General features: G+C 45.5%; 1 protein-coding gene across 3 annotated transcripts in view; it reads right to left on the minus strand.

Moving 5' to 3' along the window:
• Positions 1-14,970, minus strand: part of LOC131499080 (ATP-binding cassette sub-family C member 12) — a 174,680-nt gene that overhangs the window by 110,667 nt on the left and 49,043 nt on the right. For 2 of the 3 annotated variants that reach the window (XM_058706805.1, XM_058706802.1), the window contains 6 exons: positions 12,816-13,042; positions 12,558-12,695; positions 10,911-11,097; positions 6,344-6,433; positions 2,692-2,881; positions 1,153-1,312 (listed from right to left, as the gene is read on the minus strand). In XM_058706805.1, the coding sequence (XP_058562788.1) occupies positions 1,153-1,312; positions 2,692-2,881; positions 6,344-6,433; positions 10,911-11,097; positions 12,558-12,695; positions 12,816-13,042 (992 nt within the window). The remainder of the gene's footprint in view (positions 1-1,152; positions 1,313-2,691; positions 2,882-6,343; positions 6,434-10,910; positions 11,098-12,557; positions 12,696-12,815; positions 13,043-14,970) is intronic. The other variant, XM_058706804.1, reaches the window with a different exon arrangement.

Below are 14,970 nucleotides of genomic sequence, written 5' to 3' on the forward strand. Positions count from 1 at the left end.
TCTGTTGGTTCTTATGTCTCTATACCCACCCACCCACCCCATGACTACATTCTGAACTTCTCAGGAGGAGTACAGGCAGTGATCATTCATCCAAGTGTCCTCAGGCCTTAGTACAATGTCTGGACCTAGGAAAGCCTCAGAAAAGGTAAATTAAATGAATGAAAGAAGGGAGGGGGGAGAGAGGGAGAGAGGAAAGAAGGAAGCAGGAAAGGGAGGGAGGAAAGGAAGGAGAGGGAAGAAAGAAAGGAATGGGAGGAAGGAAGGAAGGAAGGAAGGAAGGAAGGAAGGAAGGAAGGAAGGAAGGGGACAGAGGAAGGAAGGGGAGGGAGGGAGAGAAGGAAGAAATGAAAGGGAGGGAGAGAAGGAAGGAGGCAGAAGGGAGGAAGAAAGCAAGCAGGGGAAGGAAGGGAGGAAGTAATAATGAGTAAATGAATAAATGATTGAACGGAGCTCTAGGGGTCAGTTTATCCTCTTGCCTCCGATAATGCCCCTTAAACATCCCTAAAACATGAGGAATCTAGCTTCATTTTTAATGCATTAGACTTCCTCAATCTCCATGCCTTAATGTTCCAACATAGCTTTAATGTGCACTGTTAAGTAGGAGTATGAATCTGGATAAAGTTTAGTCCCAGAGTTGACATCTGAGGAAATAGAAAGGTGAAGAGGCTGAAAGATCCAGTTCCATCTGCTTTGCTGACTGAACTGCCTGGATTCTTGTTCACTTCTCCTCTGCCTGGAATGTGCATCCTGTGAAGAAATGTTCCCTAACATCTAACCTAAATGCCTCCTTCAGCTTTATCCAGTGGGAGGAGAGAAGAGAATAAACCACATCTAGACATAAAAGAATAAAGTGGCAGCCAAAATGCAAATGCTTAATGGTTAACTAAAATCTGACCAATCCCATCAGGTTTTAAAAAACTAAAAATTATGCCTTTCTTTTGTTTACCACATTATAGTTTACAAAGTGCTCTTGTGTATATCAGGGCTTCATTCAATCTTCAGGGACATTTCAGTGAGTCCCAGTGAGTGGCCCAGCTTGCCAAGAGATCAGAGGCCCCAAAACTGGAGCACTGGGCACCAGCTAACCAAAGACAGCCCAGCCCTGGCATCCTGGTCCTGCCACCCCTCCCAGGACCCCATCCTCTGCTTTACCTGATGGTTCCTGAAAACAGGACAGGATCTTGAGGGACAACTGAGAACCTGGACCGCAGGTCCTCCAGGGCAATACTGCTGATGTCCACACCATCTATGAGAATCCGGCCTGCTGCAGGCTCCACCAGGCGGAAGAGAGCCACTCCCAAGGAGGACTTCCCTGTTGGGCAAGAAATATGCAGGGGCACTAAAGGCAGTTTCCTGATCTGCACTAGAAGCAGCACAGGCCACATCTGGAGTTCACACCTGACCTGCTTCCCTCCATGGTCCATCCTTTGTCATCCTGAGCCCTGAGAGAGCAGAAGAGGAGTGGAGTCTCTGCTCCAACTAGTGCCCCAAACCATGAGCAGATTTCTTACAGCCTAGATCAGAGGGCACAACTGGAGCCCCTGGGTATATCCGGCCATTCATATATTTCTGTTTCACATATATTTCACACACACAGTGCTACTGTTATTTTCTAAATTTTTGCCAGCATTTAAAAAATCCAAAGATCCTATGTACAAAATTTCTTTTTTTTTTTCCTATATACAAAATTTCAAATAGCATGCTTTTCTTGAATCCTAGAACTGGCAACACTAGTCCCACATCCTCCCACATAACAAGCAGCAGGAGCTGAGTGCGGCTGCTTCCTTGAGAGAGAACAGTGCTCTCCAGTTCAACATTCTGCCCTCCTCACCTTTCTTCATCACATCCTAGACCCATAGTAGCTTCTCTACGTCAGACTGTAGCCCTCTCAGGCCAATTGCAGGCAAGAAGTAGAAAGGGAAGGACACACTAAAGAACACAGGTAGAAGCTCTTCACCTAGCAGGGTGCAAGACCTGCAGGGGGCCTGAGGAAGTGGAGACCCATGAAGGTTCTTGTCTCCCTAGAGGTCTACCTGGAGGAAGCAGCTCCTAGGCACACAAGAGTGGGGCAAGAATCAAGTCTGAGGATCGTCTTTGAACAATGTAAAAAAGGAGGGAGCTACACTTAGACCAGACCTCCCAAAAGTAATAAGAGAGGAAGGGAGGGAAAGAAGTCATAACGGAGAGGACAAAGAAGGAGGCTGATAAGAGAGGTCTAGGAATGGTAAGAAGGAAGGAGAAGCAGGACCCGGACTTCACTCCTGGACCTGCTCTTCACCCTAGCAGAGCCCTGTAATGCCCCTTGCTTGAAACACTCCTCCCCTGCACCCTATCCATCCTTCCTGGCTCAGCTCAAATGCTGGCCTCAGAGCCCAGGCCACTGTAGCTCGCCAGAGCTCAGCCCCATTACTCTGTTAATGGCACCCTTTTACTTCCTCCATGACATTCGTCACAATCTGTAATTACCTTATTTATTTCCTAATTTGATGACTTAACACCTATCTTTTCCAGTGGAAAAGCAGGACTTTTTCCATGATAGCAGGATCTTGGGTTCTGTTTACTAGTGCACAGTATAAAGTGAGGGCCCAATAAACATCTGTGGGGTCACTGAGTAAACACATGCCTGGAAATAGGTCCAACACCCACAGGTCAAAGTTGAGGACAGGGGGTGCCCCAGGACATGCCACTCACCAGAGCCTGTCCTTCCCACGATGCCCACCACTTCTTGGCCATGAATTGTCAGGTTGATGCCATTAAGGATAATGGGTGTGTTGTCTCTGTATTTCATCTGATAATCCTGGAATGTGATTTCTCCATGCTGTGGCCACCCAGGGGGACAGCTCATGCCTTCTATGTGCAAAGGAGCCTCAGGGACACACATCTCATTTTTGAAGAAAGAAAAATAAATAAATAGTTATCATTAATCTCTGCCTATCTCCTGCTGACCCACTGGCTTCCAGCTGTTGGGTGTGTAACCCACCCCAGCCTGTCTCACACTGGGCTCAAGCCACCAGCTGTGTAATCGCAGGAGCACCCCAAGAGGAACATCCTGCTCCACTTACCTGATGTGCACATAATTTTATCCCCAAAGAGTGAGAGACTATTTGGCTAGCCCCCCTGTTATTAACATAGAGAACTTCTAATTTATTATGTGAGGCTCTAAAGAAATAGAATCCAGAACAGTGACAATAAAGGCAGCAGAGCTAACTGACCCCTTTGGGGCATGTTTTATAGCACAGCGGCCTTGTGCAGACTTATGCTCCCTCTATCCTTATCAATGAGGTAGGTAATTTTAAATGCATTTCACACACAAGGAAATAGAGGCTCAAATGGGTTAAATGACTTATTTAAGATCATAGAGCTTATGAACTCAGACCAGGACTGCCTGACTTCAAGCTCATAACTGAATCAAGCACAGCTGGGTATGTCCTGAGGCCTGAATGATGGAAAAGAAGCACAATCCACAATTCACAGCCCTTCACCACAGGTGCTATGTACAATAGCATCCCTTCATGTTAAATCAAAGTTCTATGATTCACAAATTATGCTCCTATTAACAGGGGCTGGAAAACTGGTTTTAAAGGCTCTGCCAGTCCCTGGCTGTGCAATCTTAAGCAAGATGCTGAGCCTGGCCAAGCCTCAGTTTCCTCTTCCAGGGGGATGATAATTCAATCAACCTTATAAAAGTGTTTTGTGGTTCCATGAGATAATCTATATATAAAAATATTGAGCCTTTACTGTGAGCCAGGCACTGTACTAAGTGCTTTACATATTGTGTTATTTAATCTTTGTAATAACCCAATGAAGCAGATACAGTGACCTGTCCCAGTTTACACGGCTGACTCAAGTGGCAAAGCTTGGACTTGAACCCAGGTGATCTGGCTCTAAAACCTGTGTTCTTTTTTTTTTATGTAACATTTTAGGTTTTATTATTTTTTTTTCAATATATGAAATTTATTGTCAAATTGGTTTCCATACAACACCCAGTGCTCATCCCAAAAGGTGCCCTCCTCAATACCCATCACCCACCCTCCCCTCCCTCTCACCCCCCATCAACCCTCAGTTTGTTCTCAGTTTTTAAGAGTCTCTTATGCTTTGGTTTTCTCCCACTCTAACCTCTTTTTTTTTTTTTTCCTTCCCCTCCCCCATGGGTTTCTGTTAAGTTTCTCAGGATCCACATAAGAGTGAAAACATATGGTATCTGTCTTTCTCTGTATGGCTTATTTCACTTAGCATCACACTCTCCAGTTCCATCCACGTTGCTACAAAGGGCCATATTTCGTTCTTTCTCATTGCCGTGTAGTACTCCATTGTGTATATAAACCACACTGTCTTTATCCATTCATCAGTTGATGGACATTTAGGCTCTTGCCATAATTTGGCTATTGTTGAGAGTGCTGCTATAAACATTGGGGTACAAGTGCCCCTATGCATCAGTACTCCTGTATCCCTTGGGTAAATTCCTAGCCGTGCTATTGCTGGGTCATAGGGTAGGTCTATTTTTAATTTTCTGAGGAACCTCCACACTGCTTTCCAGAGCGGCTGCACCAATTTGCATTCCCACCAACAGTGCAAGAGGGTTCCCGTTTCTCCACATCCTCGCCAGCATCTATAGTCTCCTGATTTGTTCATTTTGGCCACTCTGACTGGCGTGAGGTGATATCTGAGTGTGGTTTTGATTTGTATTTCCCTGATGAGGAGCGACGTTGAGCATCTTTTCATGTGCCTGTTGGCCATCCGGATGTCTTCTTTAGAGAAGTGTCTATTCATGTTTTCTGCCCATTTCTTCACTGGGTTATTTGTTTTTCGGGTGTGGAGTTTGGTGAGCTCTTTATAGATTTTGGATACTAGCCCTTTGTCCGATATGTCATTTGCAAATATCTTTTCCCATTCTGTTGGCTGCCTTTTAGTTTTGTTGGTGGTTTCCTTTGCTGTGCAGAAGCTTTTTATCTTCATAAGGTCCCAGTAATTCATTTTTGCTTTTAATTCCCTTGCCTTTGGGGATGTGTCGAGTAAGAGATTGCTACGGCTGAGGTCAGAGAGGTCTTTTCCTGCTTTCTCCTCTAGGGTTTTGATGGTTTCCTGTCTCACCTTCAGGTCCTTTATCCATTTTGAGTTTATTTTTGTGAATAGTGTGAGAAAGTGGTCTAGTTCCAATCTTCTGCATGTTGCTGTCCAGTTCTCCCAGCACCATTTGTTAAAGAGACTGTCTTTTTTCCATTGGATGTTCTTTCCTGCTTTGTCAAAGATGAGTTGGCCATACGTTTGTGGGTCTAGTTCTGGGGTTTCTATTCTATTCCATTGGTCTATGTGTCTGTTTTTGTGCCAATACCATGCTGTCTTGATGATGACAGCTTTGTAGTAGAGGCTAAAGTCTGGGATTGTGATGCCTCCTGCTTTGGTCTTCTTCTTCAAAATTACTTTGGCTAGTCGGGGCCTTTTGTGGTTCCATATGAATTTTAGAATTGCTTGTTCTAGTTTCGAGAAGAATGCTGGTGCAATTTTGATTGGGATTGCATTGAATGGGTAGATTGCTTTGGGTGGTATTGATATTTTGACAATATTTACTCGTCCAATCCATGAGCAGGGAATGTCTTTCCATTTCTTTATATCTTCTTCAATTACCTTCATAAGCTTTCTATAGTTTTCAGCATACAGATCTTTTACATCTTTGGTTAGATTTATCCCTAGGTATTTTATGCTTCTTGGTGCAATTGTGAATGGGATCAGTTTCTTTATTTGTCTTTCTGTTGCTTCATTGTTAGTGTATAAGAATGCAACTGATTTCTGTACATTGATTTTGTATCCTGCAACTTTGCTGAATTCATGTATCAGTTCTAGCAGACTTTTGGTGGAGTCTATCAGATTTTCCATGTATAATATCATGTCATCTGCAAAAAGCGAAAGCTTGACTTCATCTTTGCCAATTTGGATGCCTTTGATTTCCTTTTGTTGTCTGCTGATGCTAGAACTTCTAAAACCTGTGTTCTTAACTACTCTAACACAAATAGAAGCAATAATATTAATAATACCTATTATTATTGACATTATTATTGTTTTTATACTTGGGCAAAACTCTCATTTCTAAAAAGGGCAGATTATTCTCTCTACATCCAGGAAAGCTGTGGGGGATGTGATGAAAATGGGGCATAGAGTATGGAAGGGTTTCTAAGAAATGACATCCACAGGTCCAGGGAAGATGGGGAGGGGCTGCAATTGCCTCTTGAAAAAATCTTAGGACCCCTGGGGTGCTGGAGCTTGCAGAGGCCATGGAAGCTGAGCCCCAGACATGGGTGTGAAAACTTCCTGAGCTCCCCACACCGAACCCAGACCTGCATCCCACCTTCATGTACTGCAGCATCCTCTCTGCGGAAGTGAAGTACGCCTCTGTCTCTGAACCAACCCGGGCAGTGGCCTGGAAGTTGGATGCCAGCTGGAGTGAAGGAGAAGCATCAGATCAAGAGACTGACAGGGGTGTGCTTAGGATTTCAATGCCCCTAAAAAACACTCATCACCACCCCTCCTGAGTGACTTCTCAAACTAAGACAATTTCCTTACAAGAGTGGAGCAGATACCTTTGGTGCCCCCCAAGCCCACTTCTGAGGTTAGCTGCGTGATGGCATGCAGTTCTGGGCAAGACACCACTGACACTATCCCACCTCAAGTACCCTTTGTGTGTATTTCTGCTTTCTGCTCAAAACCTTCACTCACACCACAGGAGCCCCTTCTGTCCATGCACAGTTGCAGCCCCAAAACACAGGGGAGTGAAAGTGCTGTGGGCAAACCCTCAACTAATGGGGAAAGGAGCCAGTAAATGAAGGCTCCTGTCCCTCAGTCTCTGGGGGACAATCCAGGGAGCATCCTATATGCTTCTCAGAAGGTGCCAGTAGAGTTGAGAGGTGGTGACCCAGAAACAGCAATCTCAATGACACTTACCCATAACAGAGTTTCTCCTTCCCTGCCTCTCTCTCTCCTGCTCCCTCAGTCATGTTTCTTAGGAGCACATCTCAAATAATCTGCCTACACCCAAGTCCTTGTTTCTGGCCTTGCCTTTAAGGAGTCTCAGGGATGCTCAGGAATTGGAGGCACCAGCGATGAGGACAACTGAGGCCCAAAAGGGGAAATAACATACACAGAATCACCTGGAACCTGGAGGTAGAGCTGAGATGGGGAACCCAATCTTCATACTCCCCATCCCCCTGGTCCAAGATGTGGGCTAACAGGCCATGAAGAAAGTTCTGGACAATAAGTTCACTATGAATTCATTCAGCACACTCCCTGAGGGCTCTATGCCATGTGCCAAGCCAGGATCTGTGCCCTAAACTGCAACAGACCCAGGCCCTGCCCTCAAGGAGCTCCCAGTCAGGTGGGGAGACAGATAGGTCAACAGAGAATGCCAGCACAAGGGGATGTACTTCACCCTGGGAGGCACTATGGAGAGCCATTAAGGACCCCCCAGACAAGGTCCCCCCAGACAAGGGCCACAGGGAAGTCTTCCTGCAGCAGTTGGCACAGGAGTTTCATTTTAAGGAGAGGTGGGATTTAGCAGGTTAAAAATGGGTGGAGAAGGGCACTCCATAGAGAGGGGACAAAGCCCTGAAAATAGTAAGTAGCAGGATATATTCAAGGCCTTGCATGCCATTCGGCTATGACTGGAACAAAGAGTATGGGAAGGGGAAGGAAAGCCCTTTAGAAGTCAGAGAAGGTGGATGCCATAATGAAATGACACTGACAGTTGGAAAGGAGCCCAAGGAGACTGCCTTTCCTCCAGTCAGTGTATCAGACATGGCTGGTTGCCTTGTTAGTAGCCGGTCGCTTTTTTCTTTCTTGCTAGCACAACCTCCATTATGCTCAGGCATCTGGCACCCTGGTGCTCCAGGGAGACTTGGTTAACTCCATTCCTCTTCTCATTGATAGGTTTAAGGTGTGAGCCATGCTACAATTCTGGCCAATGAAGCATGAGAAAGAGTCAGATGGGAGTATTCTGGGAAGCTGCTCCTTGTTCTTAAAACAGAGCACATGAAAAAAGTTCTCTCCTTTCTAACTTTTGGTGGTTATTTGGTGAGGATATGTTGCTTGGGGCTGCAGCAGCCATTTTGTGACCTTGAATAGACAATCCTGAGGATGAAGCCAGGATGTGGATGCCAGGGCAAAAAGATAGAATGCTCATGGATTCATGCTAGGTCACTAAATTAACAAAGAAGAGCTTACCCCAGCCTTCTGGATACATCACATAATAAGCCTCCAAACTGCCAAGGCCATTTTGAACTGGTTCTAGCATTTGCTGGCTGGAGGCCAGGAGCATCTCAATTATTTACAGTTCTTAAGGTTGCAAAGCAACATGGTGTGTGATTCCTGCTACCCAAAGCTTGAACATAATTTCATCGAGAGTGCATGCAGACGTCAGCAAGGCACCAGTGTGGCCAGAGGAAAGATGTATGCTGGGGTCACAGGGCCAGATTTGAGGGGCCTGAGGGCACGGCCCATAGCTTAGGGTTAGCATAAGGAGACGGGGAATCTCTGAGGGCTCTAAACAAGACAGTGACATCAGGAAAACTGTAACTAAAGGTAACTCTGGTGAGATGTAGGAGGTAGACAGGAGGGGCTTCAAGGGGAGAAGAGGAGGCTTCGATGTTGCTACCTAGGATAGAGATGAGACACTTGAACAGGACAGCAGACATGGAGAAGAAAAAATAAATCCAGGGCCATTTTGAAGCAGTCAGGCCTCCAGCAGAACTCCTAACTAGTTTCCTGTGATGGAACAAGCTGGGGAGACCTTTTAGAGGTGCCTCATGTGCACAGTGCACCCTGGGAGAGATGAGACCCTGCCCCTCTTGCCTGGGCCAGCACACGATAACATTGCCCCAAGCTTTGCCCCCCTGGCCTATGTCATATAGGAACCAGGAGGGATATCTGGCCTTGGTGACTCCAGATCCCCTTTGACACCAGTGTGGTACCTCTCCCCAAGTTTTGGAAGGTTTGGGGGCAACTCTGCACTGGCACATGCATGTGTGTGTGTGTGTGTGTATGTGCACATGCGCATATGTATGTTTGTCAGAGAGAGGAAGACAGAGAGGAGAGGAGTGTGACCCACTAGGGACAAACCTATCTCTCACCAGCTGTGGGAACCAGGGCAAGTTACAGAACTCTGAAGTTCTGACTTCCTACCTGTAAGTGAGGAACAATAACAGCTAACATTTACCGAGCATTTATTCTGGACCAAGCACTGTTCTAGGTGTTCAACATGCATTAATCCTCATGTTTATACATGTCTCACAAATCTGTAATTTTGGAACTTGTATTATCTCCTTTTTACAAAATGAAGAACCCCAGGTACAAGGAAGGTAAGAGGCTTCCCCAAAGTCACACAGCTAATAATGGGCAGAGCCTGGCTTGAACCCACATTCCAAAGCACACAATCTTAACCATTTTGCTATAGCTCGTGGAATGTAGTAAGAATTCAATGCAAGAAAGTACAACAAGCACCTAGCAAAGTGCTAGCTCAGTGCAAGTGTCCAGTACATTCCATGTTGTTGCACTGGTAAGCTGTCTGCAAGTGTGAGCACAGCACAGCCACCTGCATAGCCTGGGTGCCTGCAGAAGGCTCCACACACACAGGCATGGCTGTGCATGTACAGGACTGCATATTTATGCAAATATATACCTGCTGCAGGGGCTCAACAAGGAGCAAGATGGAGCCCCTTGGCATACTCAAAAGATGCCTCACCATTGGGACACATGAGACCCAAAGCCAGTTAGAAAGAAAGCCACATGACCATAGAGAAGGCAGTTAATGAGCACCCCCTCGGGGAGCTGGAACTGTGTAACCAGTTTTCCCCCAGGCGGCTGCAAAGCCAGCCTCTGGCCTCACAGCCCTTGTGGCTAGCCCTTCCACTGGACTGACCCTGCAGACATGAACTTGGCCAGCTAGACCCTCTCATGCCCCAGTGTAGTGGACGTGGAGGAACTCAGGCCGGGAGCTTTGCAGGATGCTACATCAGAATCCCCTAGAGAATCTGCTTTTAAAATTAGATTCCGAGACCCCACCCACCCAGGACCTGACTCTGAAAACCCAAGGCTGTGCTCTAGAGCATGGTCCTCCTGTCAGTTGTACCAGTGCCCAGGCCGAACATTCCTGCAAGGCTGGGACAAAGTGTTCTGCTTCAAGTCCTGTGCACTTTAAAGTCTGAGAAGATCTGGTTCAGGGGAGGGACTGGATGACTCCTTAGATAACTCAAGGAAGCCTGATAGCTGACTCAACAAATGACAGTAAAGTGAAAACATACCAGACAGCAAATAACAGGTCTTGGTTCTTACCCTGGCTCTACTTCTTTATTTTCTAATGTTTATTTATTTTTGAGAGAGAGAAAGAGAAACAGAGAGACAGAGAGACAGAGACAGAACACAAGCAGGGGAGGGGCAGAAAGAGAGAGAGGGAGACACAGAATCTGAAGCAGGCTCCAGGCTTTGAGCTGTCAGCACAGAGCCCAACGCGGGGCTTGAACACAGGAACCATGAGATCATGAACTGAGCCAAAGTCAGATGTTCAACTCCCTGAGCCACCCAGGTGCCCCATTCTGGCTCTACTTCTAGTGCTCTATACATTCAGACAAATATTTCCCTTTCTGGGCTTCAATGTCCCCATCTGCACAATAAGAAGTTTGGACTGGACTGCCTGCGGGCTCCATTCAATCCCAATACTCTAAGATTCCATTAAATAGCTTTAAATATAGACTTCCCAGTTCAGAGGTGACAGGAAAACAGGAAAGCAGACGATTCAGAAGGCCAAGCACACAACTCATAAAGCCACAAATGGCCAAAACCCAAGGTGTTATCAAAGTCCCATGGACCCCTAAGTCTGTCCACAGGCCACAAGCCAAAACCCCACTGTCTGAGAGTCCCTCCCTCACCTGCAGGATGAGGCTGATAGCCATAGCTTTATAGGAATATGGGGCAGAGGAAATGCCAAAAGCCACAAACAAGGCCACAGTCAAGGTCAGCAGGTTGGTCATGGTCTCCAGCCTCAGTGCTATCCATCTCGAGGAAGACAGGAACATCAGCATGTAGTTATTCTGTATATCACTCAGCCTCTTAAACCTGAGAAAGAAAGGACAACCTGAAAACAACATGTGTTTGTCTAACCCAGAGTTTCCTGGGAGTGGACACTGGTTGCTTCCTCCAGCATCCGGCTCCCCACTCCACCCAAGGAACCTGAATTATCTTTGGGGGCCTTCTCCTTGCCCCTTTCTTGGTCATGGAGTTGACCTGACCCCAGATCTAGGAGTAAGCTCTGACTGACTTATCAGCCCAGGCTCTTCCCTAGGCCTTGATCATCAGTTGGGGGAAGTTCCCTACCCAGGCCAATAAGAGTGAATAAATGTCAGGATCTACTCATGAGTGAGGGGAAGTATCTATCCTTCCAAATATCTATCCTTCCAAGTATCTATCCACCTTGGAGAAGGGGCTGTGTCTGTCTTATTCACTACCATCTTCCCTGTGGCTCTGAGCACCCAGTAGGTGAATGAATGCATCATTTGAAGATTCCCTCAATCCCAGCACCTGCACAGTCCTTGAGTGCTCTCTAGTCCCACTAAGAGACTTGGTTCCATGGTTCATCCATTATTCCAATTAACCAGACATACACTGTCTCCCACACTCAAATCTTACCAGGCTTCAAACCCATTTCAGATGGCTCAATGCCACCTCTTTCCCACTTGAACTCTTTTTTTTTCTAAGTTTATTTATTTATTTTGAGAGAGAGAGGCAGAGAGAGAGAGGGAGAGAGAGAATCCCAAGCAGGCTCCACACTGTCAGTGCAGAGACTGACGTGGGGCTCAATCCCACAGACATGAGATCATGACCTGAGTTGACATCAAGAGTCAGAAGCTTAACCGACTGAACCACCCAGACATTCCCCCTTTTTTTAAAGTTCCCCCTGAACCCTTATGGCCTTTTATCTGCTTTTCTCCTATGTTATTAGTCATTTTTAACCCTGTATTATTACAAAAATGTGTGTATGTGTCTCCTGTCTTCCACCAGACCGTGAGCCTCTTATAGTTCAAGGCAGATCATGTGTGATTGATCTTTACAAATGGGTAAGTTCATATGATACAATTAAGGCTCAACATCAATCATAGGGTGTTTTTGTTTGTATCAACAAGCATTTAGAATACAAACCTATAGTTATGAATAGTGAAGGAAATTCTGTTATTTAGAAAGCTATTTCTTCGTGTATTTAATTAAAATTAGATACCTGTTTGGAAGTGAAAGAAAAAGAACAATGCAAGAAGTGCTGACCCAGCAACACTTCTTACTATTAATTATATTAATATGTGTATGCAATATCTACAGGTCTTTAAGGTTTACAAATATTTCCTGCATCACTTATATTTCTTATTCCTATATGCATCATCTTATAGATGAGGTCCTAGAAGCTCAGAAATAAATGAATAAAATAATGTGAAGAGAACACTATTTCCAGATCCTCTGTTTGCCACCTTCCTGCTTCCCACAGTCCCCACTGCCCCATCATCCTCAGATGACAGCACAGGACTCACTTGCTGATGAAGTCTTCAGTTTTTCCATAGACATGGATGGAGCTCAGGCCCTGCAGAGCAGTGAGGATATGGGAGAGCAGAGGGGAACGGCTATAGTTCTCCAGTCTCTTGAACACGTTGATGGCCATCTTAAACTTCCTGCATCAAGAATGAGAGTGAGTGACCTGGGCAGTCCTCCTCAGGGACCAACCAGTTCTACATACCAGCCTGGTATCCCAAGTCACAGACCCAGCTCACAAGCACAAAGAACCCACTTACATATAATAAATAAGGCAAACAGTAACTAATATGATTCCCATCAGCAGGATATATGGAGACAGCACACTGACAACCAACAAGATGGCGACCACCATCAAAAACAGGACTAAGAATTCTTCAGCAACAACGGGCAATAACTGGTCCAGCTGATCCAAGTCCCCTGCAAAGCAGTTCAGGAGTCGGCCTGTTGGGGTTGTGTCAAAGAAGCTCATGGGGCAGCAGAAAACCTGTAGTGACAAAAACAACCCAGATCAAGAGATAGTTCTGGAACTTGATGAAGATGTCAGTTACACTCAGCCCTGAAGAGATGCAGGATACACCCTAAAGGGTGTGCAAGGGAGGCAGTTTAGAGCAATGGCTAAAAGCATAAGCTCCATAGTCAATCTTCCTGGGTTCCAGTGTTAGCAAACTCCTCCACCTACTGCTGTGTGACTTTGGGCAAGTTACTTAACCCCTCTGAGTCTCAATGTCCTCATTTGTAAAATGGGGATGATAACAACACTTTACTGAGTTATGGTGAAGATTGCACAAGTCTGCAAATAGACTAAAAACCTCTGAGATATGCAGCTTAAAAGGGTGAGCTTTATGATTACATGAATTATATATTAATAAACCTGTTATGAAAGGAAGGATAGGATTGAAGGAAGGGAGGAGGGACGGAGAGGGAGGAAGAAGTAACACACTGAAAGTCTCAGAACAGTTCCTGCATCCTAATTAGCATTCCATTAATACCAGCACTTATTATTTTCTACAAATGGGACCATTTTCATCAGGATTACCGGAGATTAGTAGCAGCAATACTACTGCGATTGCACATGACTTGGTGTCTTGGGTAGAATTTAAGCGTGACTGCCTTTTCTTGAAGATGGTGTCCTAACTTGGTCTCTAAAAGCAGTGGACATGAGGGCCTTTGGAGATCAAAGAACATTTCATACTGGAAGGGCTCTAGCAAAAGCATCTAGTTCATGTCCTCATTTTACGGATGAGAAAACTGAAGCCCAGAGAAGGGAAGGTTGCTCAGCAATTTGCTCAAGGTCACCCAAGTAGTTAATGGCAAAACCATGACCAGACCTCCCAAGGCTCCCCAACCACCCTGCCCCAGCACAGCCACACTCTTTACAGAAGGCATTTCTTAAAGGTTTGTGGCACTGAGCAACTGACCAACTGACCACTTCATTTCCCCATGTATTTCTCAAGCTGTAACACAAGAACAAAACATAAATAGAAGTTAATCCTATCTATTAAGGCCAAAAGTTAAGGAAGGAATAAAAGGAGGAGGGAGGGAGAAGGAAAGTGCATTTTGACTATTAATAAATAATAATTATTTGCATCATAAAATTTCCCAGAAATGCTCTGCTTCTCTTCAACCCCTAATTTAAGCTGGCTGAATGTGACTCACCCTTCAGGTCACAGCAGAGAGGTCCCTTCCTCCAAGAAGGCTGCTTGGACTCCATCCTTCCCTCCATCACCTACATGCTGAGGTTAGGTTCTTATGATTCCATGGGCTCCCACCCAGTAGGTAATTTTACATACTATGTTACAACAAGCCTATTTTCTCATCAGTCTCCCTCAGTAGACTATAAGGCCATGATGGTCTGAACCATACCTGAATTGTTCATTCACCACTGTAAGCCCAATGCCCACCATAGAACCTGCACATAGTAACATCTGGTGAGGGGGAGAGCAATGATATTTCCAAGAGGCAGTTTGGTATTTTAACCATAATACATTCTCATCAGGACACACAAGGATGTCAGACTTCTTGTATGTAAAATAAGGATAATAGTACCACTTGAAAAGGAACTTGGGACAATTATAAGCAACACTATATGTGACAGTATTCAGCCAACAGAGGCCCACATTGGTGTGCCCAGCCCTCCAGCAAGGGACACTAAGCTTTTAGAATCACACTGCTGACAGCAGGATAGTTTCCAGGCACCCAGCTCATTCTGTGGCTTGCTCCCACCCACCCAGTGGCCCAGCGTGCACTTGCAACTATATTCTGCAAAGGGAAAAACTATGGAGACAGTAAAAAAGATCAGTGGTTGTTAGGATTTGAGGGGAAAGGAGGGATGAGTGGTACAGCACAGAAGATTTTTACAGCATGAAACTGTTCTGTATGATACTTCATGGCAGATACATGTCAGTATATATT

The sequence above is a fragment of the Neofelis nebulosa genome, chromosome 17 (assembly GCF_028018385.1).
Source record: "Neofelis nebulosa isolate mNeoNeb1 chromosome 17, mNeoNeb1.pri, whole genome shotgun sequence".
Lineage (NCBI taxonomy): Eukaryota > Metazoa > Chordata > Mammalia > Carnivora > Felidae > Neofelis > Neofelis nebulosa.